Source organism: Eublepharis macularius, chromosome 3 (assembly GCF_028583425.1).
Source record: "Eublepharis macularius isolate TG4126 chromosome 3, MPM_Emac_v1.0, whole genome shotgun sequence".
Lineage (NCBI taxonomy): Eukaryota > Metazoa > Chordata > Lepidosauria > Squamata > Eublepharidae > Eublepharis > Eublepharis macularius.
In genome coordinates, this window is record NC_072792.1 from 38,845,046 (window position 1) to 38,871,617 (window position 26,572).

At 40.8% G+C, this 26,572-nt stretch overlaps 1 protein-coding gene across 1 annotated transcript in view; it reads right to left on the reverse strand.

Annotated features, from left to right (window-relative positions):
- The window catches only part of SLC15A1 (solute carrier family 15 member 1), a 63,511-nt gene that overhangs the window by 14,931 nt on the left and 22,008 nt on the right, over positions 1-26,572 (reverse strand). The window contains exons 6-16 of the mRNA XM_054973589.1: positions 25,665-25,764; positions 24,951-25,041; positions 24,414-24,497; positions 20,369-20,451; positions 18,101-18,187; positions 16,192-16,281; positions 14,291-14,335; positions 14,007-14,039; positions 13,832-13,920; positions 10,695-10,776; positions 1,598-1,720 (exon numbers count right to left, since the gene is read on the reverse strand). Of these exons, the coding sequence (XP_054829564.1) occupies positions 1,598-1,720; positions 10,695-10,776; positions 13,832-13,920; positions 14,007-14,039; positions 14,291-14,335; positions 16,192-16,281; positions 18,101-18,187; positions 20,369-20,451; positions 24,414-24,497; positions 24,951-25,041; positions 25,665-25,764 (907 nt within the window). The remainder of the gene's footprint in view (positions 1-1,597; positions 1,721-10,694; positions 10,777-13,831; positions 13,921-14,006; positions 14,040-14,290; positions 14,336-16,191; positions 16,282-18,100; positions 18,188-20,368; positions 20,452-24,413; positions 24,498-24,950; positions 25,042-25,664; positions 25,765-26,572) is intronic.

Consider the following 26,572-nt stretch of genomic DNA (forward strand, 5'->3'; position numbering starts at 1 on the left):
CTTAACACATACAAAAGAAGGAAAACTACTTATGCTGTAATCCATCTGAAAAAAACCTGGAGTGATAGCGGGTTCCAACTGTATGGGGACGGGAGTCAAAATGCTATTTTGGGATGTTTTTAAAATAGAAGCATCAAACACAAGACAAGCTTTGTTTAGGCTACTCTGTACAATTTTCATTGTTAAAGTTTAACAGTTTGGAACAACTTTAAACAACATGTATGGGTTAAGGATCTACAAAGTGAGTCAAATTAGGGAAAATCGGAAAAGAAATGAGATTTAAAACATGGCATCAGTCTTGAAGTGTCTAAATTACAAAGAAAGTAAATGGATAATTGTTTTAAGATAGTTACTAAGAAGAGTGCTCTACCTTGCATAGAAGTAGAGTATATGCTGAAATAAGCTCAATGTATTTCCATTTAATTCTTTTTTTACTGTAATCCACAAAGAAAACAGTACACAGTACTTCATGAATACATATTAAAACCCATGAATAAAATTGTGGTGTTGTCAAAGACCAGTAAACTTTAACCTCTGCTGTGACAGAATGAGCATTAAATGCAAGGGTTACCAAATACTGCATTCAGAGACCTAAAGTTTAAGGGTTGAAACAACTGCCTGAAAGGAGGATAATTGGCATGCTGCTCCTCCCTCTCTGTGATTGGCCAGTGAGAAGGCAAAAAACTGGAGCTGACAGGATTGTCAAGAGAGAGTCAAAGCTTGGAATCTGACCTGGGAGGGTCAGACTGAGAATTCTGTGTGAGGAAAAGGAGGAAAATTTTTGCCCTAACTGGGACAGCTTAAGATTGTTTAAAAGCTTTTAGCTGATGAACTAAAGTGAGAAAGCCAGCACTAATTTTACTCAGACAAGATAGAACTGGGAGCATGTGTTTGGCAGTGGAACAGCCACCGGCTGTTATGAGTTATGTCTTTAGTAGAAAAATAATTCCTGCCCAGTGTCTAGAAAGAGGTTTTACCTCTGTGGAGGACCTTAGGTCTGGAGTAAAAGGTGCTGTGTTGAAGTCCGTACACCTAAGCTGTGAAGTGAAATCAATGAAGGAACTTTGCTTTAAGTCTGAAACTACCAACCTCTCACATCTAAGATCTGTAAATATTTGAAACTATTGTACCTCATATTTGTGAAGTATTCTGCTCAACAAACAAAATTTACCTCAACTTCCCTTTCCCTGCCTATCTACATACCAACCTTGCCTGTTGAATAAATCTTCTGTTAACTTTTTGAACTTTAGTTAGCCTCTACTGCCATTTCATTTTAAAGGAGACATGGGCCTCTGCTTTTCCTTTATTTAATCTTGGGCTGGGTAAAAAATGTTCTGGAAGTGTTGGACAAAAGGAATTCTAAGTTACACCCAAATACACTCTAACAAAGGCTTACCAGCCCCTGCAAACAACCTCATTAGTTTTGGAGGGAAAATCTGCCTCACAGTGGTGGAAGAGCAGGCTGGCTCTATATCTACATAAAATTGATAGAAATGTAGGCCTACTAACATCCAATTATCAGGAAAAAAGCATACCTTGCTAAAAAAAATGCATAGTTTTGGAGTTACAGTGCAAATTTAAAATAATAATAACTTACTGATTTCAAAGATTCCACACCAACAGATGTTTCAGTGTTAAAATCAATTGTTGCATTGCTATTTCCCAAATTTATTACTTTGATTTGGGACTGGCCTGGTTCAGGAAAGTTTGGGAGAGTTTGCTGTAGTGGAGAGAAATAAAGAGGTGCCATGTCAATGTCAAATATGATCTATTAACATTCTCCAGGCATAAGAAAAAATAGTAACCTGTCTACGTTCTGAAGAGTTGTCATAGAAATGCCGGTGCCTATATCCACTGCCACCTTACCACTGTCCTGAGCAAAAGAATTTCTGCTATTCATCCTTTATTTTATACATCTGCTACACATATCTTTACCATGTATTGTTTTTTTTTTTTTTGAAAAATTTTTATTGGGTTAGAATCCATTATTTCCACATTTACATTCAATTTTCCCCAATTTTTTCATCTCTAACCCCCTTCCTTCCCCCCCCCCTTTTTGTTGACTTCCAACAGCTTTCCAACCCTTTGTCCCCTTTCCCTTACTTTTATTAGCTTCCTCTATCTAAAACAAATATATATTCTCCATTATTCTAAGCAGTACATCCTTAACTATTTTTAACATTATATGCCCAAACTGTAAGTCTTTGTTTCCATCTTAGATAAACAATTTATCCCAATTTTTCAATTTCAGATATTTCTATATATCATAAACCATATAGATCATACATTCGTTTATATCAAACAATTTGACTTATTCTCTATATATATTACTCATTCTATCTTTTTATAATAGTTCTATATATCTCTCCTCACGTAGTCAATCAATTTGACCCATCTATATCTTCAGACATTCAGTTTGGTACAAAACTTATCAGAAAAAAAGAAAATATTGTTAGTTAATCGCTCCTTATATTTAGTCCTTATAATTAATTATTTTCTCTGTTCTGTTTGTTAACCTATATATATCTATATATATGTCAATCTATTAATCTGACTGCTTATTAATTCACATTTATCTCTTCTCCCCCCGGTAAAGTCTCCCCCCTCTACTTCAATACTTCAGTAGTTCTCAAACTGCCAGTTTTCCTCCCACCTCCCATTTCTTCTCCAGGTATTGTTTCAGCTTCTCCCAGTCTGTGTTGAACTGCCCTGAGTCCAGATCTCTCAGTTTTCTTGTCATCTTGTCCATTTCAGCCATATACAGCAATTTGTAAGTCCAATCTTCAATAGTTGGCACTTCTTGTACTTTCCATTTTTGCGCATACAAAAGTCTAGCTGCTGCTGTCATATAAAATATCAACGTCCTGTGTTGGGCTGGAATTCCCTCCATTCCCAAGTTCAGTAGCAGGAGTTCTGGGTTCTTATTAATTTGAAATTGTAAAATTTCACTCATTTCTCTTATTATTTCCCCCCAGTACTGCCTGGCTACCTCACACGACCACCACATATGATAGAGGGAGCCCTCATGCTTCTTACATTTCCAGCATTTATTAGAAGTATTCAAATTCCCTAGCGCAATCTTCTTTGGTGTCATGTACCAACGATAGATCATTTTGTAAATGTTCTCTTTGATATTAATACATGTCGTTGTCTTCATTGTAGTTTTCCACAAGTATTCCCATGCCTCCATTGTTATTTCTTTATTAAAGTTTATAGCCCATTTCACCATTTGTGTTTTAACTATCTCATCCTCGGTATACCACTTCAACAGTACTTGGTATACCTTGGATATTCTTTTCTTATCTTCTTTAAGAAGGGTCTGCTCTAGTTCCGAATTCTCTATTCGTATACCTCCCTTTACAGAGTCCGAATTATATAAGTCTCTGATCTGTCTATACTGGAACCAATCGTAGTTAGGTGATAGTTCCTCTTGTGTCTTTATTCTAAGTTTGGATGCTTCAGTTTTAGTTATTTCTTTATACGTTAAACATTGTTGTTCATTATCAACAGCTCTCGGGTCTATCACCTCATATGGAACCACCCACAAAGGGGTTCCTTCTTGTAGATAAATTCTGTACTTCTTCCAGATTATGTATAGACTTCTCCGAACAAAGTGATGCAGGAACATCGAGTTGACCTTTACTTTGTCATGCCATAAATATGCGTGCCATCCAAATATTTTTTTATATCCCTCTAGGGCTAATAGTTTCTTGTTCTTTAACGTCATCCATTCTTTCAACCAAACTAGGCAGATTGCATCATGATAAAGTCTCAGATTGGGCAGTTGCATTCCGCCTCTTTCCTTTGCATCTTGTAAAACTTTCACTTTCACTCGAGGCTTCTTGCCTGCCCAAACAAAATCTGATATTTTCCTCTGCCATTTTTCAAATTGTTTGGAGTCTCTGATGATTGGTATTGTCTGTAGCAAAAACATTACTCTTGGTAACACATTCATCTTAACTGCTGCAATCCTGCCCAACCATGACAAATTCAATCTATTCCATTTAATCAAGTCTCTCTCTATCTGAGTCCATAGTTTTTCATAATTGTTTTTGAATAGATCTATGTTCTTTGCAGTTAATTCGACTCCCAAATATTTCACTTTACTTGTTACTTCACAATCCGTTGTTTCCATTAACAATTGTTGTTTCTGCTTAGTCATATTTTTGCATAATATCTTTGACTTCTTTTTGTTAATGAAGAAACCTGCCAAGTCTCCAAACTCCTTGATCTTATCTATCACTCTTGGCATGTTCTCCAATGGGTCCTCTACAATTAACATTATGTCATCCGCAAATGCTCTGACCTTGTATGAATAGTCCTTTATTTTTATTCCACGAATTTCATCATCTTGACGTATTTGTATCATCAGAATCTCCAATACTAAAATGAACAACAATGGAGATAACGGGCAACCTTGTCTTGTTCCTTTACTTATCGTCAATTTCTTGGTCAATTCATCATTCACCACGATTGCTGCAGTCTGGTCTCTATAAATTTCCTTAATTGCTCTGATGAATCTTTCTCCCAATTGTAGCTTTTCCATAGTGGCAAACATAAAGTCCCAGTTTAAATTGTCAAACGCTTTTTCAGCGTCTACAAAGAAGAAACCAACCTCTTTGTCACAACGCTTGTCATAATATTCAATAGCATTGATCACTGTCCTTAAGTTGTCTCTTATTTGTCTGTCTGGCAAAAAGCCTGCTTGTTCCTCCTCTATGACTTCCGAGAGCCACCCCTTCAATCTCTCCGCCAATATCTTCGCAAAAATTTTATAGTCATTGTTGAGTAGCGATATAGGTCTATAATTTTTCACATTAGTCAGGTCTTGGCCCTCTTTTGGGATCAATGATATATTCGCTTCACTCCAAGTTTCTGGAATCCTTTGATCCCTTAAAACCCCATTCATCACCTCTTTTAGGAATGGTGCCAGTTCATTAGCCATTGTCTTATAGAATTTAGCCGTAAGTCCATCTTTCCCTGGCGCCTTTCCTAGATTTGCAGATTGTATTGCCTTACTTATTTCCTCGTCAGTTACTTCACTATTCAACTTATTTCTCCAAGCTTCCGAGATTTCTGGAAGTTTGGTTTTCTCCAAATATGACGCTATTGATTCTTTGTTTACTTCTTTTTTATTATACAGCTTAGCGTAAAATTTATAAAAGGCTCTACTAATGGTAGCCTGCTCCAAATACGTTTTGTTATCTTCGCAAATTTTATTTATTATCTTCTTTTCCCTTTTCTTCTTCAATTGCCATGCCAGGTACTTCCCAGGTTTATTAGCACCCTCAAACGCTTTTTGATTCAGTCTTTTGAGATTCCACTCCAATTCTTTATTGCTCATTGCTGTTAGCTGTTCTTGAAGTATTTTAATTTCCTGGTATACCTTCTTTTTCCTTGGTCTCTTTTTTAGCTGTATTTCTTTGGCTTTTATTTTCTCCTCAATCTCTTGTCTTTTCTCCTCTTTCTTCTTTCTTGCTCTACCATTTAAGTCCATTAGTATGCCCCTTACAACCGCCTTGTAAGCATCCCAAACTTTATTGGTTGGTACTTCTTTATTCACGTTGTATTGTATAAAAAACTTTGTCTCTCTTCTCAATATTTCCATATTCTCTCTTTCCTGTAACAAGTCCTCATTTATTCTCCATGCTTTCCTTTTTCTCTTTTTTCCAAATTTCCACATAATTGGGTTGTGATCTGAGCCTACCATAGGCATTATTTCTACCTCCTTAGTCCATAATGCTAAGTCTTTTGAGGCCCAGATCATATCAATTCTTGATAATGTAGAATGCCTTGCAGAATAAAAAGTAAACTGTCTGCTTTTAGGATATTCTCTCCTCCATACATCTTCAAGAGTCTCTTGTTGAATCAACTCAAAAAAAAGCTTTGGTAATAGTCCTCTTTTCTTTTGTCTAGTTCCAAGTCTGTCACTCCATTGAAGTCTCCAGCAAGAATTATCTGGTCATATGCAAGATCGTCTAAATGCTTCCTTAAATCCTCAAAGAAGCTTTCTTTTGCACCGTTAGGTGCATAAAGTCCGACTACCAACACTCTCTTTAAATTCCAAATACATTCCACTGCTACAAATCTAGCTTCCACATCTCTCATAACAAATTTTGGCTGTAGCTCCTCTTTTATGTACAACACCACTCCTCTTTTTTTCTTGTTGGAGGCCGCTACAAATTCTTTGCCCAGTTTTCCAGATTTTAAATATTTTACATCCTGCTTTCTGATATGGGTCTCTTGCAAACAAACAATGTCACATTTTTGTTTTAGTAGCCAGTGAAAAGTATTTTTCCTCTTATTCGGTGAGTTTAGTCCATTTACATTCCAAGATAATACTTTACACTCCATACTCATGATCTTGTTGGTAAGTCTTTTTCATTGTCCTTAATAAATCGCTCCATCTCTCGCTCAGATCTGATGCGTTTTTTGGCCCCTCCAAACTCAAAGGACACTCCTTCCGGTAACTCCCATCTGTACCTGATTTTCATGTCCTTCAAAATCTGAATTAGCACTTTATATTTTTTCCGGTCCAGTAACACTGATCTGGGCAGTTCCTTCATTATAATAATCGTCTTGCCATCAATCTCCAATGGATCTTGAAACTGTTTTGTCACAATCCTCTCTTTCATATTTCGTGTTGTAAACTGCACAATCACATCTCTTGGTAGTTTCCTCTGGGTTGCTATTCTCGAATTCACACGGTATGCCACATCTAGGATAGCCACAACTTCCTCCTCCTCCTTCCCCAGGTACTCAGCCAACACCTCAGTCATCTGTTCTTGCGCTGACTTTCCTTCCACTTCTGGCAAGCCACGAAAACGTAGCTGCTTCTCCATATGTTTAGTTTCTGCAACTGACATTCTCCCCTTCACCAATCTCATCTCTGTTTGTTGCGTGTCTGCTAAATTCTCCATTGCGTCTTCTACTGTTTTAACTCTCTGCTGCGTTCCTTGTAATTCACTTCGTATTGTTTCCATACCTTTTTTCACTTCTGACAGCTCCGATTTTACTGTCTGTGTAACCTCTTTAACCTCTTTTATCAGCTCCAATTTCGTGTCCTTAAGTTCTTTAATCATATCTAAAAAATTTTTGTCCAGGTTTTTATCCAGGTTTTCTATTGCCGATTGCCACTCTTTTTTTGACATCGTGGGGCTTGCTTTAGCTCGCTCCCACGAATCCGCTCTCTTCCTTAACTCCGTGGCATAAAATTTAACGTTTTTCTATTTTAAATGTCCCGGTCTTCTTATAGAAATTAAATTTTAAAGAGTCCAAAATGTCGGGCGTCTTTTCTCTATGGTTTCTCTATGATTTTGTAATCCAAGATGGCCTACTTCCTCTTCCGCTGAAGCCGCGACCCTTCCCCTTTCAAAAATGGCGATTCCCTACTTCCTGCCCTCCAGCAAGGGCCGCTTCTCTCCAGCCACTCTATTGTTATTACGCACTTCCTGTCTCCCGTCTTCCCACAGCAGATCTCGCGATGGTGTCTTTTTCTCACAGCTCCAAAGCCACAGGTATTCAAAACAATAGTCCCATTTCTTTAATAACTTCTTTAAACTTAGTCTCTTTTTAAATTCAATTCCTGCCGAGTCTTCCCCTCCTTTTCACTAGTCTGTTGCAGTTTAAAAATCTACTTTTTTTCCTCTCTGTTTTTATCAATCTGTCCCGTCTCAGAAGATAATGATCTTTACCTTCTCTTCACTTTTCTCGGGTTGTAATCGCTGTTTCGATTTTAAGTTCTCCTCTCAGCTTCTTTCCCCAATCGAAGCTTGGGTATGTAGGTCTTATGCCAGCCGAATTGGCCCCAAAACTGCCGCAGAGATTATAGCCAACCCGTCGCAAGGTGGGACCTCAAGGATCGGGAGGGGACCCGTTGTGTAGAGCCCCCCCTCGTCCGAGATCTAGCTCACCCTAGGGTCTTGAGCGTTCTTTGCCTGCTCCCCGCCTGAGAGCAGTCGGCCGCGGGCTATTTTCACCCCGCCGGCCGGTTAAAACGGCAGTCCGGTCAGCTCCGCAAGTGGAGCTGCGTTAGACCTCCATGGATCCCAAACAGGAAGTCCTTTACCATGTATTGTTGAAGGCTTTCACGGCCGGAGAACGATGGTTGTTGTGGGTTTTCCGGGCTGTATTGTTGTGGTCTTGGCATTGTAGTTCCTGGAACTACAATGCCAAGACCACGGCAATACAGCCCGGAAAACCCACAACAACTATCTTTACCATGTTTGCTCTTTCTTTTTCTTTAAATCATAAGCACGCTTGTATTTTATTGCAGCTGGAAATGTTCCTCTGAAGTAGCATGATGCTTGAGTTAATTCAATGTTGTCTGTGCCATCAGTACAATTAGTCACAGGAAGGGAATTGTAGACCTTACAAACCAATGGGGAAAACCTCTAGGCAGAATCTGCTAAGCCAGGTCGTTCACTGTGACTGGCCATCGTCACACGGGCTTTTATTTAGCGCTAAAATGGCGCTATTTCCCGGCAAACACCCACCTTATTCCAACACTGTAGCGATTTTCTCTTTTGCTTTGTGCATGATAGTCGCGCTATTTTGTGCCTCAGTGTGAATGCCGCACATTGATGTATTTCACCTTGCAACGTCCTATGCCCTCCCTTCAGTCCCAGAATCCATTTCTTCCTGTGACTCCCCTTTTTTTATTTTATTATGTCCTTATAACGCCATAACGACATAACACAATGCAAACTTTCTGCTGAAGTAAAAATGACTCAATCGCCATGGCCGAGTCTTCAGCGATGGGGATCACGTCAGACAGAGTTTTCTGCGGGCAAAGGGCTATTTATATAATTTCAAAGTTGGAAAAACAAAAGGGTTGTAATGTTTTGCTCTAACGGAATGTTTATATGCTGTTATTCCGTTATAGCGGAATTAAACGCCAGAATAATTAAAAAAAGGTGGGGGAGGAGCTGCTTCTGCGCGGTTAGAGAGAACAGAACAGAGTGCTTCTGTGTGGACAGCTGGTGGCACGAAGAGCCGTTAGGTGACCCAAAGAAATGTTACTGTGCTGATAACAGGTAGGACGCTGTATGCTGTAAATTTAACGGAAGAGATGCCCGTGTGACAACGGCCACTGTGAGAAACAAACCACTCCACCTCCCATATCTTCCTATGCTCCTATGACATTCTGCTACCCTTCAGTGTAAACAACAGATCACCCCAGCCTTTGTGTGGAACCCTCAGATGGGTTGTAGAGACCCTATAAAGCTGCCATTTTTTCCCTGCTTTTCTGCTGGTGCACATATGTAGAAAAGGAAGGGTGCCATTTCTCTTCCATCTCTTTGAACACATACTGAGAGAAGCACTAGGGCTTCACACCAAACTCATGTGAAATAAATAAAAAATGAGACAACTCAGGAAAAAAGCGAAAACAGGTCCAGAGATTCTATCTTCTAAACTTCCTGTCACATGACTGTGATGACTTCCTACCATATGCTTGCAACTCAGTAGATCTGGAAAAATTGAAGCCTGAGCACTCCACTGCTAAACTTATCTTTAAGGAATATTAAGAGATCACTAAAATTGTTTACATTCAAGAACATCAGTATAAGATTCATGCAGCACTTAAGTCCTCATCTACTGGAAAACTTAAATGCCATCAAGAGCCAGTGGAGATCCAACCGGTCAGCCTCACTCCCTTGTCATCCTGTCTCTACTCTGAGAGGCATCAAACTGCTTAATGTACAATCTATTTTAATTGGAATTTTTATGTTATTATTAGCCAGTTGGAGAAGGTCTGATCATGAAAAGTCGGATAAAAATTCTCCAGATAAATAAATCTTGCGAGCCTTTTTATCTGCTTTAAGAGTAATCAAAACCCCCATCTAATTGTAGAGAAAAGAATAAAACAGATTAAGTGGAAGATAAAGGTAATCTTAATGACAGATTGACATCTTCAGTTGAACTTTAATGCCACTTTCTTATTTTGTTAGGCTATCAGAAATATCAGCCTTTTCCAAATTTGAAAAGGCCAAATCGGTATAAAAGCTGAAATGGAGTAACAGTTAATTTGAAGTACAGACTGTCTTTAAAGTTTTGTATTATGGTATTATTCAAGCCAACAAGAACATGCTGTTAGGGGTTTCTCAGATGAACAAAACTTAACATCTATGCATTTTAGATCACTATGTCCTGCATAGTGTACTTATGTTTGTACCTAAAGGTATAGAAACACAAATATTTTGATTACATGCCTTACATTGCCTAGTCTTCCCCATTTCTCTCACAATGCTTGCTTGTATATCCCTTTACAATGACAAGTTTAGTCACTTTGTCTTGACTAAACATTGCAATCATTCTGTATGCATACTGGCTACCTAAGGATTTTTTTACCAGAGATGTTGAGGATTGTATATAGAACCTACAGGCTTTGTCCTTCCCTTGTCAACTAATGGAAATTGTTTTTCCTTATTTCAGCTCCTCTTACTACTCTGAGATAATTCAGCTCAGAAATAAGCTTACTATGGAGGGAGAGAAGTTTCACTCGCATCTAGTTTCATGTTCTATATCTGTTGCAGAAATTAGCATTTTTTAAAAAAAATATGTATACTTGTTAAGTCTCAAAAATGGACCTCACCCCACTGCCTCCTAACTATGTGAAAACTAGAGAAAAGCAGCTAAAACTCGAGCCGATATTGCATCCAAACAGAACAGGAAACCACTGAAATTTTACTTACGTCTATTTGCCCTTGCACCACAGCAGCAATAATGAAAGCCAAAGCAGCCAGAAGCATGCCAACTGTCATCTTCCTTAGAGGCCTGGTGTAGAAAGAATGAACAAGAAGGATATGCTTTACTTGAACTTTCATCTGCTATCAAGCCTGCTGTTGTTCCGAAGTCCTCAAAAATGATCACTATTGGTCTTTTAAGGTCATGCACAGTTAATGCATTTTAAAAGCATCTTAGCTCTAACTACTGTTTTATTGAACAATTGCTTTGCCTATAAAAGGTCACTCACTTGTAACTAAACAGAACTGCAATGCTTGCTGGTATGTGGAATTCTTAAGGCATCCATCTTGTTTACTTCTAGCAATAGTTCAGAAAGTGGCAGATTCAGAACACCTTCAAATCATTATCACAAAATCATCCCTAAGTATATGCCACATTACAGGAACCTTCTTTTTGGATCATCAGCACACATTTTTCCATTCACCTGCACAGCTCTCTTCACTTAAGACAGAGTTCCAATCCTACTATATAAAAGGCTAACCATGTTCTAGACAACTAACTTCCTACCCTGGTGTACCTCCAGAGGGCGCTGATGTGGAGGGAAGCCCAGATGAGGCAGGAAGCCCAGGCCAGAATCAGGCGGCAATGCCTGCCCCTGCCTTCACCCAGCTTGCATCAGGAGCGGAGCAGGTGGCGATGCCCCCTCCCCGTCTTCATCCAGCTGGGATCAGGAGCAGAGGGGGGCAATGCCCACCCCCACCCTCACCCAGCTTCGATCAGGAACACAGCAGGTGGCAATGCCTGCCCCCCTTCACCGAGCTGGGATCAGGAGTGGAACAGGTGGCAGTGCCCACACCCTACCTTCAACCAGCTGGTATCAAGAACATACCAGGTGGCAATGCCCATCTCCCCTTCACCCAGCAGGGATCAGGAGCGGAGCAAGTGGTAATGTCCAGACCCCACCTTCAACCAGCTGGGATCAGGCACGGAGCAGGAGGCAATGTCCAACCCCTCTTCACCCAGCCAGGATCAGATGCAGAGCAGGCAGCAATACCTGTCTCTGTTTACCTGAACAGAATCACGTGCAGAACAGAAGTCAATGCCCGCCCCCCTTCACCCAGCCAGGATCAGGAGCGGAGCAGGTGGCAATGCCCACCCCCTGCCTTCACCTGGCCATGATCTGGTGCAGAGCAGGTGGCAATGCCCACCCCCTTTCACTCAGACTGGATCAGGAGCGGAGCTGGTGGCAATGTCCGCTCCCCCTTCAACCCACCGGAATCAGGCACGGAGCAGGCGGCAATGCCCGCCCACCCTTCACTCCATCGGGGTCAGACACGAAGCAGGCAGCAATGCTCACCCCCTTTCAACTGGTTGGAATCAGGTGTAGAGAAGTAGACAATGCCTGCTCCCCCTTCACCCGGCCAGGATCAGGAGCAGAGCAGGTGGCAATGCCCACCCCCCCTTCCACCCTGCCAGGATCAGGCACGGAGCAGAAACAATGCCCGTCCCCCATTCACCTGGCTGGGATCCCTAGTGGAGCAGGTGGTAATGCCCACCCCCCTTCTCTTGGCCTGGATCAGGAGCAGAACAGGTGATAATGTCTGCCCCCCACCTTCACCTGGCTGGGATTAGTCACAGAGTAGGAGGCATTCCCTGCCTGCCCGCCCTCCCCTTTCTAGAGCTCATTGTGTTTTTTCCCACAATGGGCTTTGTTGCTAGTCTATATATCTAAAGACAAGTGTCCTGACAAGTCCTGACTGACTCATCAACCCCCAGCCCAAACCCCTGGACCTAGAAACATGAAATTTGGGGAGAGCATTCCTTTCATGATGTAAACATACTCTAAGAATGGATTTTAAGAAATTCATTCCCTGAGGGGTAAAATATGTTTTCTCTAAGGGATACAGCTTCCCTGTGTGGCTGGAAGGCTGCTGCCTATTTGTGCCCCCTCCCACTGCCACCTCAGCCACTCTTCACTGATTAGGCCAGCCTTTCAAGGCTATTTGCATATGCAGGCTGATTGGGGCTCACAACATTCCACACCTCATTCCCCCCCCCCCCAAGACAGTTGGAACACAGAGGTCATTTGCGTATGCAGCCTGATTGGTCCTCACATTCTAAACAGTTGCTACTGGGAGTCACTGAATGTGTCCAGAGATAAAATGCACCTCCCAGTCTTCCCCTAAATGTTCATTAGGGTTGCCAACTCAAAAAAAACCAAACATAAACCAAAAATCCTTACATACCCATAAGTATTATAAACGGATTTAAAGTAGTTGAATGCCATAGCAAAGCATGGGTATCAAGCTAGTATGAATACAAAGTTCTAGCATGAACAAGGGAATCCTATTTACTTCAGCATCAGAACACTTCTAGTAATTCATTCCCAGTAAGTGCAATATTCATCCTAACATTAAAGGCAAGTGACACTCTGTGTGCCAATAGTAGTATTCAGTTATTCAAAAAATCTAGCACTCCTTTGTTTTTAAGAAGGCAAGCACTTCCAGATTACCCAAAATTAAGTAGTCAAACTTCTGAGTTTCAGTACAGGTTAGCTACATTGGGCTAATTGCTGCTTGGTTCCATTTCCCAGTTTCTTTCCTACAAAACAATTTTCCTTTTCTATCTTTTCCTCTTGATGTTTAAACACCAAACTCATGTGAAATAAATCAAAATTATTTTTATATGAAGCCACACTTATGCTTCCCACCCCTCAATGTTTATTTTCACTGTCATACTTCTATGCAGGGCTTTTTTTCTCGGAAAAGAGGTGGTGGAACTCAGTGGTGGAACTCAGGACCACACAGTGACGTCACTTTGGGTCAGCTGGAACAAGGGGGGAGTTTTTTAAAGTTTAAATCGTCCTTGGCGAAAATGGTCACATGGCCAGTGGCCCTGCCCCCTGATCTCCAGACAGAGGGGAGTTTAGATTGCCTTCCGCGCTGTGGTGCAGAGGGCTATCTAAACTCCACCGCTGTCTGGAGATCAGGCGGCAGGGCCACCGGCCGTGTGACCATTTTCAAGAGGTGTTGGAACTCCGTTCCACTGCGTTCCAGCTGAAAAAAAGCCCTGCTTCTATATGCCTCAGATATTTTTTTTATTTCTAACAGACTTCAAAGCCAATTCCAAATATAGATTAACTTACGTGAAATTAATGCGGCATTTCTTAATCAGTGGATAAACCACCATATCTACAACTGGGACCATTATAACAATGAGGATTGGGTTAACAGTCTGTTGGAGGGGAAATGAGATAGTTAGAAACACAAATAACAAGTACATGTTTCTTAAAACAGCATTAAAGTAGAAGCTTACTACACCTGCATCTGGTCCGGCTGAATCTGAATAGGACCCTACAAAAGAAAAAGGCATGTATGTTTTACTTTCAAAATACTATGAGTACTCAAAGAGTAAGCTTTAAATGTCACTGTCAAAATCCAACTAAGGCTATCTGGGTGCATATACAAGCTTCTACAAGTATATAATTTGCAGTACCTAGACCTACAGATATAGTTTGAGCTTTCTATTACATACACAACCAGCAAGGACTTTTTTAAAAAGTGGAACCATAGCTGAATTTCAATTCATGAGTTTAATAACTTACAAAATCTCCATCCATTGTTGTAGCTTGCAGTGTCCATCTGGATCCCTTAAAAATAAAATATACAAGAACTCTCTAAATAATTAAATACACTAAAATAGGCATCTTCAGAAGATTTTACACACACACACACACACACACACACACACACACACACTTTATTAACATGTCTTGAATCTATGCATGAGAAAAGTACAGGTAAGAAACAGAATCAATAAATAAATTTAATGACCGTTAAACTGGCAAAAGGCAAGAAAAGCAAATTAAAGGTTTTGTTTGTCTACAACCTTTGTGATAATAAAGTAACACTCAACAAATAGTATGTATGGAAACATATTGCTAACTAAGGACTTTTCCTCACAGGGCTTTTTCATGGGTTCTGTCCCCGTACAGCTTTGATGTCTCCTCCAATTCTGCATGCACGCTCAAAATACTTTGGTTGAGTGTCTGGTTCTGCTTGATGAAAGGCTGTATCAGCTGCAGAATCAATTTTTCCCTGGGTTTCCCACAGTTTTTCTCCTTGCGCACATACTTTAATATGTTTTTACAGCAAAGTTAAAAGACAGCTTTTTGGAAGACCAGAATATTTTCTTCAGTGCCAGCCTCAGCCCTGCCTTTTACCCTTCTTTAACCCCCTGTGTCCTGACTGGTTAAACAGCAATGTGTAACGACACTCTTTCCCTCTTCCTTCCCCCCCCCACCCTTTCACTTTTGGCCCCAATGTTTTCATTGTTTGATAAGTGTTGTGTGATCTTCTCTTAACAACACAACATTGTGGGGGAGTGTATTGTCTTTCCTGTTATTTTTAGTTCAGATTAGTTTTTCTCTTTTTAATTTTTTTAAACAACAATATTGCCATATTGCAACATGATTGGGTTTTTTATTAAAGGGGAAAAAATCCCACTTACTGTTTTAAGCTTTCCTTTCAGAATGCCTCAACCAATCAACAAAGAATTTTTTAAAAACTTTGGAGCTCAAACGGGGTGAGGTAAAGGTTAGCCACAACAACTGGGGCTTTTTTTCTGGGAAGTGGTGGTGGAACTCAGTGGTGGAACTCAAGACTGTACAATGACGTCACTTTGGGTCAGCTGGAACAAGGGGGGAGTTTTTTAAAGTTTAAATTGCCCTTGGCAAAAATGGTCAAATGGCTGGTGGCCCCGCCTCCTGATCTCCAGACTGAGGGGAGTTTAGATTGCTCTCCGCACCGCCGGCACGGAGGGCAATCTAAACTCCCCTCTGTCTGGAGACCAGGGAGCGGGACCACCGGCCATGTGACCATTTTTAAGAGGTGCCGGAACTCTGTTCCACCGTGTTCCCGCTGAAAAAAAGCCCTGGCCACAACCCTCCAATGTCCAAGCATTGCAATGTCACAATGCATACCCCTCCCCAAAGCCATACTGACAAACCCACTGATGTTCATCTTACCCCAGAAGGCCCGCAACAGAAATGGGACATTTTTTGAAGTGCAGAAATAAAAAACAGATATCACTTCAGTTCGACTCTCTCAAGTGCAGAGTTATAGAATCCAAAAATGGATCCTATCCTTGCAGACTGAATACCCAGAAAACCAACTATAAGTGTGCCATGCAGAAAGGCCTAAAGATCGACTGTACCTTCTCTTACACATTGTCCTGTATGTTAAAATTATTTATTTTTATTTATTTATGTACTTATAGTCCACTTTTCTCATGGATTATACAGTGTGAGTTAGTGCAGGAATGGTTGTGCCACAAGCCAAGACACATGAATGTAAACACTAATAAAAAAAGATATACAAGAAAAAACATTAACATGAAATGCACATCTATTTTTTTAAAGTCCATCTTTCTCACTGAGATCTAAATGGGGAATCATGATCATCATAATTTTATAATAGGTAATAGTGAACAACTTTCCTGAATTACCTGCTGATCAAAGAGCGCCCAGAACATTGGAAGAGGAATGTACAAGAATAGCACTCTGAGGACCATCTTGATCTCAGTGATAAGCCGTTTCTATAGGAACAAGAAATATTGGTTAAGACATCTAAAAACGTTACAGATGAAAAACATGCTGTAATGATTTAAGTGTGTGTGTTTCTTTAAATGTTTGGTATGTTACAGATGAGGAATGGGGGTGAAAGAGACAGATGAGTGAATGAGATAACTGGTTGATGACAGAGTATGGGAGGAGTTGAGAAGTGTGGCTGGAGTGAAATCTGATTAGACAGTGGCAGCGCTCTGGGGCTGAGTGAACTGTGTACGTCTGAGACAGAACATTCAGTTTGGGCAAAGCAGGCAACCTGTGTGGAAGCCTGAAAGGATTCTCATTCTAGTTCAGTTAGGCAATCTGTGTGAAGCCCGAACTGTGTATGTCTGAGAAAAAACATTCATTCTGTCTAAAGCAGGTAAACTCTGTGTGCGCCAGAGATAGAAAGTCTATGTATATCCGAGTAAGAGATTGGTTCGTCTAAATCAGGCAAACTGTGTGGAAAGGCCTGAATGAATCTAAGTCTGTGTGTTTATTCTTATAAAGAAGACCTATGTGGAAAATTACTTTGTGTGACTGAGCCTATGTAAAGAAACTTTAAGAACACATAACTATCTTTGAAACTATCAAACTTAAGAAATAGTGCAAAACCAATATGGTTCATGAAAAAATAAAAGGTTTTTTTTGTTCACCCCAGAGTACGTGTGATTCCTATATATCCCATTCCTATCCTCAGAGCCACATAGTCCATGAAGGAGCTTGACGCTTGGGCACATTATTCAGCAGGAAATTTAAATTAACTAGTTTGGAATATAATTCCTGGTGGCGATATTATCTACCCAGAGGGTATAAGAGGATTAAGGAAAAATCTAACTACATGACAGAAAGGGAGTCCTGACACATGCTCTGTAGAATAACAAGATTTTCCATGTATATAGTATGATAGGAATATGTTACAACTAGCCTATCCCCCCTATCCCCCAAGAACCTTGAGTTAAGAAAGTAGCTAGTGGCTACATAAGAAACATTTGTTGACAGCTACATTGAGAGACAGAGAAGGTACCTTGTTCATCACCATCCATCTCCTTCTCAAAGGGCCCTTCGTGTCAAACTTGTTAATAATAACTACACTATTGGACTATATAGACAAGGACTAGGATTGGGTTAACCACACATTAAGTAACCCACACAGTCAGACCTCAGCCCAAATGAGACCCTGATGTACAATAATTATATAGTTGATGAGGGAACACAGCAGCTTTTCACTCATGACAAAGAAAGTTCCAAGCTGCAAAAAAAATCTGCTAGTGTGGCCAAAACACGGGGGTTATTGGATAAGATCCAAAGGACAGAGTCCTTCTATGCCAAAGATCTGGAGGCAAATTAAAATGATCAGATCCCAGATCAAGTGGTCCCAAACTAAGGAGGGTATTTATATTAATGTAATATATTCTATCTCACTTTATCTCTTCAGACTACAGGTGGCTCATTGAGAAAATGGCGGAGCTGGCAGGTTATGATAGAAAAACATTCAGTGCAAGGCTCTTTTTGCCTCTGCACAGGTACACAAACATTGGAGAGGAAGTGGTATGGTTCAGAGACATCTTCTTCCCTCCTGCAAATAATTATATAAGCCATTAGACTTAGAATCCACAGCAACACTTATGTGGTGAAAGTTAATGAGTCACCAAGAGAAACCCTAGAAATTACAGAAAATGGTACAGTAGAGCTGTACTCTCTGGATGACTTTGACATACATGTCATTTAACAGGAACACATCAATGCAAAACACAGGTACTAAGGTAAGTATGTTACAAAAAAGGATCAATAAACAGCACGACTTACAGCATATTTCTCTCTAGCCCAGTCCAGCCAATGCTCTCTCTTGGGGTAGTCTTTGCTGCGATGCGTAAATCTGTTTCTGATGGCAAACTGCAAACAAAGAGTTTGATAGCTTATTTTTTTAGTCATTCATTCAAACATACATGTAGAAAGTATCACATTCTCCTAGTGTAGCTTACTGACTGAAATATTCTTAACTGGATGTTGTGCCTTCAAAAGGTGGTGCTGTAAAACTATCTTGGCGGTACCATCCTAAGCAGATATTTTCAGGTACATAGCCATGCTGGTGTGCAGTAGAACAGTAGGATTTGGCACCGTAGAGAGCAACAAGATTTTCAGGGTATAAACTGTTGAGAATCAAAACTCTCAAAGGGAGTGCCTGCTATCCTAAGTAGGGCTGTGCACTGTGGAAATATTCGGAATAACCCAAATTGAAAAGATTCGGAATAACCTAAAACCCGAAGTGGCAAGCCGCTTCAGATTTGGGTTATCGGAATCGCTTCAGTATGCTTCATAATGATTTGGAGCATACCGAAGTGAGACCCCCACCTCCCCCCTGAGCCCCCCTTCCCCCAACCCCACTTACCTTTCATGAAGGACGGAGCTGGCGCCTCCACTGCCTGCACTGCCACTTTGGTCACCATGGTGGCCAGCAGGGTGGCGGAGAAGGCCGCAGCTGGTGCCTCCACCGCCCACACCGCTGCTTCTGCTGCCGCCAGGATGTTCCAGGTAAGTGGGGTGTTGGTGGGAGGGAGCCCTTTAAAAAGGCCCCGAAACTTCCTGAAGCAACCCAAATTGCTTCAGGAAGATTTGATTTAGTATTTCCGAATTGGGGCCATCATACTGGCCCCGATTCAGAAATACCAAATCTTTACGAATCTGGCCCAGTTTGGTTTTTTCCCCAAACCGGGAACCCAAAGCACACACCCCTAATCCTAAGAAGAGTTACGCCTTTCTAAACCCACTGACTTCAATGGACTTAGAATGGATGCAACTCTAATTAGGGTGGAATTTCTACAGTGCAATCCTAAAAAGAATTAATCCAGTCTTTCAATGGTCTTAGACTGGAGTAACTCTGTATAAGATTACATTGTTAGTTACAGCCTTTTGACAGCCTGTGTTCTTTTGGAATGACAATCTAGCACAGGTGTTAGGGGGTAAACTTTTTGTCTCACTCTGGCCAGAGATATCTGCATCTCTAAGCACTGGAAATCTGTTGGCTTGTGGATCCTTGGCTTATCCCCCTCACCCCCAGCAAGGACTTGCAGCCAGTACATTGAGTGCAGTCCCAATAATTGGAAAACAAATGTGATCGCTAAAGTGAAGGGCATTTCTCTACAGAGATCATAACAGTAAGTCTTCAAGTGTGACCTGTTTATGAAAGAGAAGGTCTAAAAGTAAACCAGGTTTGTGCTTCTCCAACAAACCTATGGTAATAAGATTAATGCTATATATGCATGTACCTCCTAGGTGCTTTACTTGTTTTTAAGCAAATCAATAGCATGAAAGAGGCCTCCATTCACCAGCATTGAGGATACAATTAGTGAGTATGAGGAATCACTCTTCAAAAGCTTATAGATTTAGAATAGAATCATTATTGATATATAAAATAAAATATATAGAATGAGATCATTATATAACATTACCATTTCACTTAAATTTAGATACATGGATTTTTAATAGACTGAACTTATTTGAAACCAAGTAGCTAGATTTTTTTTAAATAAGTGATTTACAACTCAGTGAAACCTTCAAATTAAAAGCAGAATGGGGAAACTTGGAAAAGTTACTGGTGTACAGTAACAAACATATTTAAAAATCCTTTGATAAAAATACCCTCATGTCTTCCTTATCTTGTTTCAGAGTTACATGGTATCTTTTTTTTACTGAATTTCATAAAGTTTTTAAATTAAAAAAATAAAGTCATTAACAAAATGTGCAGTTCCACTTTTGTATTACAGATTTAGAAACTGAATTAGAAATATTTTCTTCACAATACTGGGTAGGATCCCACAAAAAATCTCTGCTGATGGGATTAATTTAATGAAGAAAAACTTTTCTGCTTGTCGCGTTCCCAATGCCACCTATAATGCCCTGTTATGCTGTACTCAGGGGACAGAGGGACCCCCAAAAACAACATAAGGGGGAAATCTGAGTTCTGCCATGAAAATCACCTTTTCCATCAGTAGTATTTTTCCTACTGGATCAAATCAGCTGATCTCAAGACCCTAAAAAATGCTAGTCCTACTTTTTACATAATGTATACCTTACCGTAATGCATTTGCCGACTTGGACCATTACGTTGCCTTGAGGTTTAACTTTTTTGTACATTCTACTTCCAACTATGAATACAACTGTAGAAAGAAATAAAAGACACCAAAATTTCCTCAAACTGCTGTAATTAGACAAGAATTCTATGCCAGGAGAAGAGCCTAATGTATTCATGGTTTTATAATAGCTGGGAGCTATAGAGCAAGGCTAGAATTTGAGTTCAGCAGCACCTTAGAGACCAACAATATTTTCAGTATATAAGTTTTCAAGAATCAAATCTCCTTGTGATGGAATGCTCTTTAAAGAAGGTTTTCTTAGTGCAGCAATCAGAGAGGTGGAAGGAATTAACAATTGCCTGGAATGAGGGGTTGATTGACAGGTAGCTTCTACTTTTCTGATTGGCCAGTGAGAACCAGCCTTCAGGCTGACAGTTGGTTGCTGACAGGATTATTGTTTTCAGGAAGAGGGTTTGTGAGAGTATGACTAAGCTTTCCCTGACTATACTTATTCCATCCCTGCCTATTCAATCAAGTTGTTGTTTCTTTTTGATCATTATACAGTTTCCAGTGCGATTTCTAACACAAAGGAAGAGGGCTCCTGCTTTCCCCCCCATCAAGTTCCTGGGCTGGGCTAAGCAAAATTATAACTGCTTATCAGGGTGGGACAAACAGACTTTCAAACCACAAATAGACATGGGCACGAACAGCATTATGAACGGAAATAACCCATGAACAGCCTGTTCGTCTGTTCGCGAACAAGCCATTCGTGAGGCTCTATTCTAAACAAACAAGTGGTTGTCGCAAGCCTTGTTCGTTGCCTTCGTCAGCCATTCGTCAAGCCAGAAAGTCTGGGGCCTTTCAATCAATTCCCCTGACAACGGCAGGGACAGAACTCAGTCTGAATTCCTTCTGGCTTTAACCCTTCAAAGTACTTCCAGCAGAGAGTCCTGTTTTTGCCACTGTGAACAGAAATGACAACAAAGGGAAGGACCCATGGATCATGCCTTTCCTGGGGTGCAATCTCTCTGAAACCTGGGGGGGGGGGTCTTTGGAGGACAGTGAGGACTATGTCCCCTGCAAATTTGGTGGGTATTGGACATTGGGAAGGTCAGTTTGTAACCCCTCAAAGTAGCTGCCTTCCAACAGGCTGTCCGGTTTTTGCTGCTGTGAAGAGAAAATGACAGCAAAGGGGGGGACAAATGGATCATGCCTTTTCTAGGGTGCAATCTCTCTGAAATTTGGGGGGTCTTTGGAGGACAGCGAGAACTATGTCCCCTGCAAATTTGGTGGGCATTGGACATTTGGACGGTCAGTTTGTGGGGTGTTTAAGGGGCCCTGCCCCTTGCATGTGTCAGGAAAGGGCCCTTTAAACTATCAGCTGGCAGGCGGCAGGGGGGGATTCCCCATGCCACATGCCAGCTGATAGTTTAAAGGGATCTTTAAGGGGCCACGAACAACGAACATGTTTGTGAACAGGGTCATGTTCATTATTGTTCATTGCTCATTGTTCGTGGATTGCAATGAACAACAAACAGCTTGTTCGGGGTTTTTTCCCATTCGTGCCCATGTCTAACCACAAATAGAGACATGATACTTGGGGCTGCTCAGTCAAAGAAGGCAAACTTGAATTTTGGTGCAAAAATTCACCTCACAGTGGGGGAGTGAAGGGGGTCCATCATGCTTCCCTCTTTGGAAACTTCAGAAGATATCTAATGAAGGGAGCTTTGACTCTTGAAAGTTTATATCCTGAAAATCTTGTTGGTCTCTAAGGTGCCACTAGACTCAAATCCTGCTGTTCTACTGCAAACCAAAATGGATACCTACCTGAAACTATAAAGTAAGGGTGTGCCTGACTTAGATTTAGTGCAAGTAAAACAGAGCTCTTCAGCTATTTTCCAAAAATTTCACACAGGCTGCTTCTGCCTATACGGTAACTGCCCTAGAGATCATATGGCTAAGAGACCATATGGCTAAGAAACAGAATTGTGCTGGGGTGCCAAAATTCATGCATCCAGACACCACTGGGAAATGGGCCTGGGGTCTGGACTGCAGAAGACTAAACAAAGCGCATCTCTTCTCATGTGTACTTCAGTCCATATCTTTATGAAACTTCAGTTTGGTATTAGTTTGCAATGAGCATGAACCTGGCTTTTTCTTGAGCGTATGTACTGTCACGCCCCAAATCACACACTCAATGCATGCAGAATCACAACTTTGAGAGCGGAACTACAAGTGACAAAAGGCACAGGTTGGACACTTGTCAGCTTCCCTCAAGTTTTGATGGGAAATGTAGGCATCCTGGTCTTGCCGCTTGGCTCTCTGACTGCTGTCCAATGGACTTTTCAACTGTCACTTGTCCAACATTCCACCAAGCTGCCTACATTTCCCATCAAAACTTGAGGGAAGCTGACAAGTGTCCAATCTGTGCCTTTTGTTACTTGTAGTTCCACTCTGAGAATTCCTGAAAGTCTTCAATCTAACTCCAGTTTGTTTACACGTACAAATAAAGGTTCCTTAACCACTTTAGGCTGGAAAGACCAAGTTTTCCTATTCCCACTCAAGCATTCCCTGTATAGAATTACACCATGCTGAGGTCGTTTTCCTCCCCAAACCCTGCCTTCTCCAGGCTTCATGTCCCAAATCTCCAGGAATTTCCCAACTTAGAGCAGGCAACCCTAAGACCCTTATCTCTTATAGCAGCCTTCTCCACATGGATTATTTATCTCAGGTTCAATGCTGTTGTGAATTGGGTCGTTTTCTCCTATGGTTGCCAGGTTTAATTTGAACCAAGCCTTCTCAGGGCATGATTCCAGAACATTTTTCAATCTGCTGGAAGAAAAGGAGTAGTACAGTATGAAAAGGGCTGCAAGCAAGCAGAAAGTCCCACCCCTGTCCCCTCATTGCGTAATCAAAACAGACAGTGGCCTGCTGGAGAACAGGTTACAAGTCGGAGTGTATGACAGATTTCATTTGTGCCAATTAAAGCACTTTTCAGCCCCCTCCCACTGGGCATGTGAGAAAGGTAGAAATCCAGCTGTAATTGTGATTGTATTTGGCCCTCTTAATTGCTTGATGGCAACACAGGAAAGTCAATCCATCACATAGGGAAGTCAATTTACAACTGTATTTCTTTCACGGCACCTGTGAAAAGTCGCATTTTATCTGAAGCCTATTTTTAGTTTCTCACCTGCTATTTTTTCCTATAATGTTGTACACATTTATGAATGGCTTTTTCATATTGAACTCTCCTTTGTTCACTAAGAGCAGGTGTGATTCCCACCCGCTTCTCCCTCTTTTAACAGGACTGCAGGCATCTTCAGCATTGCCATTTCTTTCTTATCTTCACCTCCCCTATCAAGCTACTGCCACCAGCAGATTCTCAAATATTGATTTGGCTCCTCTTTTCTTGTATCAGGCAATAACATAACAGTTAAATCTTTCTTTCATGATTTTTTGTCATTTCCATGATTCAGGGTATCAGATCTGCACTGATACTGATGATTGCGGGGTGACTTTGGGCCAATCACATGCTCTTAGCCTAACCTACCTCACAGGGCTGTTGTGAAGATAAGATGGGAGAGGAAATGTTAAGAAAAAATGTTAAGCTGCTTTGGTTTCCCACTGGGGAGAAAGGTAGGGCATAAACGAAGTAAGTAAATACTACAGCACAGTGCCGGTGAAGAAGTACATTTATTCCTTTTTTCCTTATTTTAAATAGCTACATATTTCCATTCTTACTTTCTATACAGCAGCACTGAAGGAAAAATAAATTATGTCATGATGCAGTTGTTTAGTCACAGGGGATTGGATCCAAAGGTGTCATTTTACTGACTCACCAGCATATTGGCATGTTGTTGGTGATTTCTTGCCAATTCTCCCTCATACTACAGGTTCTAATTTTGTCCCCTCGATGTTCCCAAGGGCCTTTTGACTATCAAGAGCAGAATTTGGGGCAAGGGGAAAGGCAGTAAAGTGAGCCTATCCCTACAAATGAAACAAAGTAGAATTAAAGCAACTGTAGAAGTGAAAGAAAGTGTTTAACTTACTCAGGGCAATTGCCATTAGTGCAGCGGGAACACCGAATGCCAGAGGGTAGCATTTCTGTTTGACATGGATTCCACATTCTTCGCCTAAATCAAGTAAAATAATAAGGCATCATCATGAGTTCTTTTTCCAAGTGTAGAAATATGTACAGGCTGTATTTTATCTATCCATTTTTTCTTCTCTTATGTCACTTATATATGCGATACTTATAGTAATATTATTGACACAGATTAGTCAGCTTTCTTCCAACAAATGAACTTGTACCTTTGGATGTATGCCTAGTGCATAAACACATTCAATTGTTGTAACAATAACCTCTTCAGTATATAGACCCATGATTGCCCAAAAATAGAGAGATTCCTGGACAGTATTCACCTGCTGGAAGCAGAGGTGTTCCAGGACAACAATTACATCACAAACACAGGGAATTACCACCATGTCCTTCCTAAATGGTACACATTTCTCAAGCCCCTTGCCTTCGTATTTGTTAAGAAAACTGCTATGGTTATATATTGGAAAGAGTAACCAACCAATTTTACCTCTGAGAATTGGGGTGATTATTGTGGAGATAAGACTTCCAGCATTGATAGACAAGTAAAATATAGAAAAAAATGTGCTTCTTTGTTTTTCCTGGAGGTAAAAGAAGAAAATTAGTAGAAAAAAATATTTTCTGGGCATTTTTTTAAAAAGTTGTTTACTTCAGCATTTACTTAGAGAACAAGCAGCACACAGGGTTGAATGCAAAGTGAACTAGTATTTCCCACCAGTTCTGCCTTACTATTGCAGGTACCTCTCATACTGTTCCTCAGGGCCTATTCCCCTGGAACAGCATTTGCCCCCCCAGTCGGAATAGGAGGCAGACACAAGGCTTGGACAAGTGCTGTTGCAGAGGCAGGGCTGTCCTGTTAAGGCACTTAGCCCCACCCCCTTCCCATGTGACCCTGAGAGGCTGGGGAAACACTGCCACTTATCATCCGTGGCGGCAAACGCAGCCCCCGGCCTCAAGCCCTTGGCTGCCGGCCGGCCGGGGGCTGAATTTTGTGGCAATCAGCAGGTTGTAGTGGGAAGGAACAACAGGAAAATTCCATCCCCCCCCCCTGGGAAATTCAGTCTGTTTTCTACATCAATTTCTAGCTTTATCATTACAGATGCTATTTAGAGCTTAGCCACTATAAATAGATAATGCTTTTACCAAACCACCAATGCAAATGATAAAGTGATTTCTACACTTTTCTTGGCATATACTGCTGTACCTGATGCTCTTCAAACTGATCTCCTCCAAATGCAGCTACACATGGCTTGATGCCACCAGTTCCAAGAGCAATAAGAACCAAGCCAATCATAGACAGAGCACTGAAAACAAGAACAAACAGGGATGGATAAATGGGGGGACATGAGCCTGGTCACTTGGTATGCTTTCTTCCAGCTGCAAAATGCTTCCAATGTTAGGACAAACTTGCCAATGGATTTGGTGAGCAAGTGGCTCAGACCACCATATGTCCACTAATGATGTCATGAGGCATAATCTGGAACCTAGAAGATTGCATTTAGTGGGATCACATAGTACATGCATTCTAAAGAAGGATCCGTGTGATGCTGGAGGTAAGCAGTTGTGCATATAAAGAGAGGGAGCAAGTGAAACTCATAGCAACAGCATTATACTAAGAAAATTAACTAATAACCTTATCCCAAACATGCTATATGGAAGTAAATCCCCTTAAAAGGATGAATATGATGTATCTATGAAAATAAGTTCCATAACTGGACTTAAAACTGGGGTTTGACCATCACAAGAATTTAAACAAAATAAAAATGAACTCTGACACTTTCATGGAATTTTATGAAAGAACCAACACACACACACACAAGCACACACACACACACACAGTAGGTTATCTGAAAGGCCCATGGGGATCATCACTATTAAATTAGAGACAATACAGTATGTCCAATAATATTTTGAGATATTTTGATTTATATATATATACATATACATACATACATACATACATATATATATATATATACATATACACACACACACACACACACACAAACACACACACACTTGCCTTGGTTACAATATAAAGACTCAAACATAGCATATGCTTACAAGTAATCAACCACTATGCTGGTAGGCAGAACCTAAACAGCGCAATCT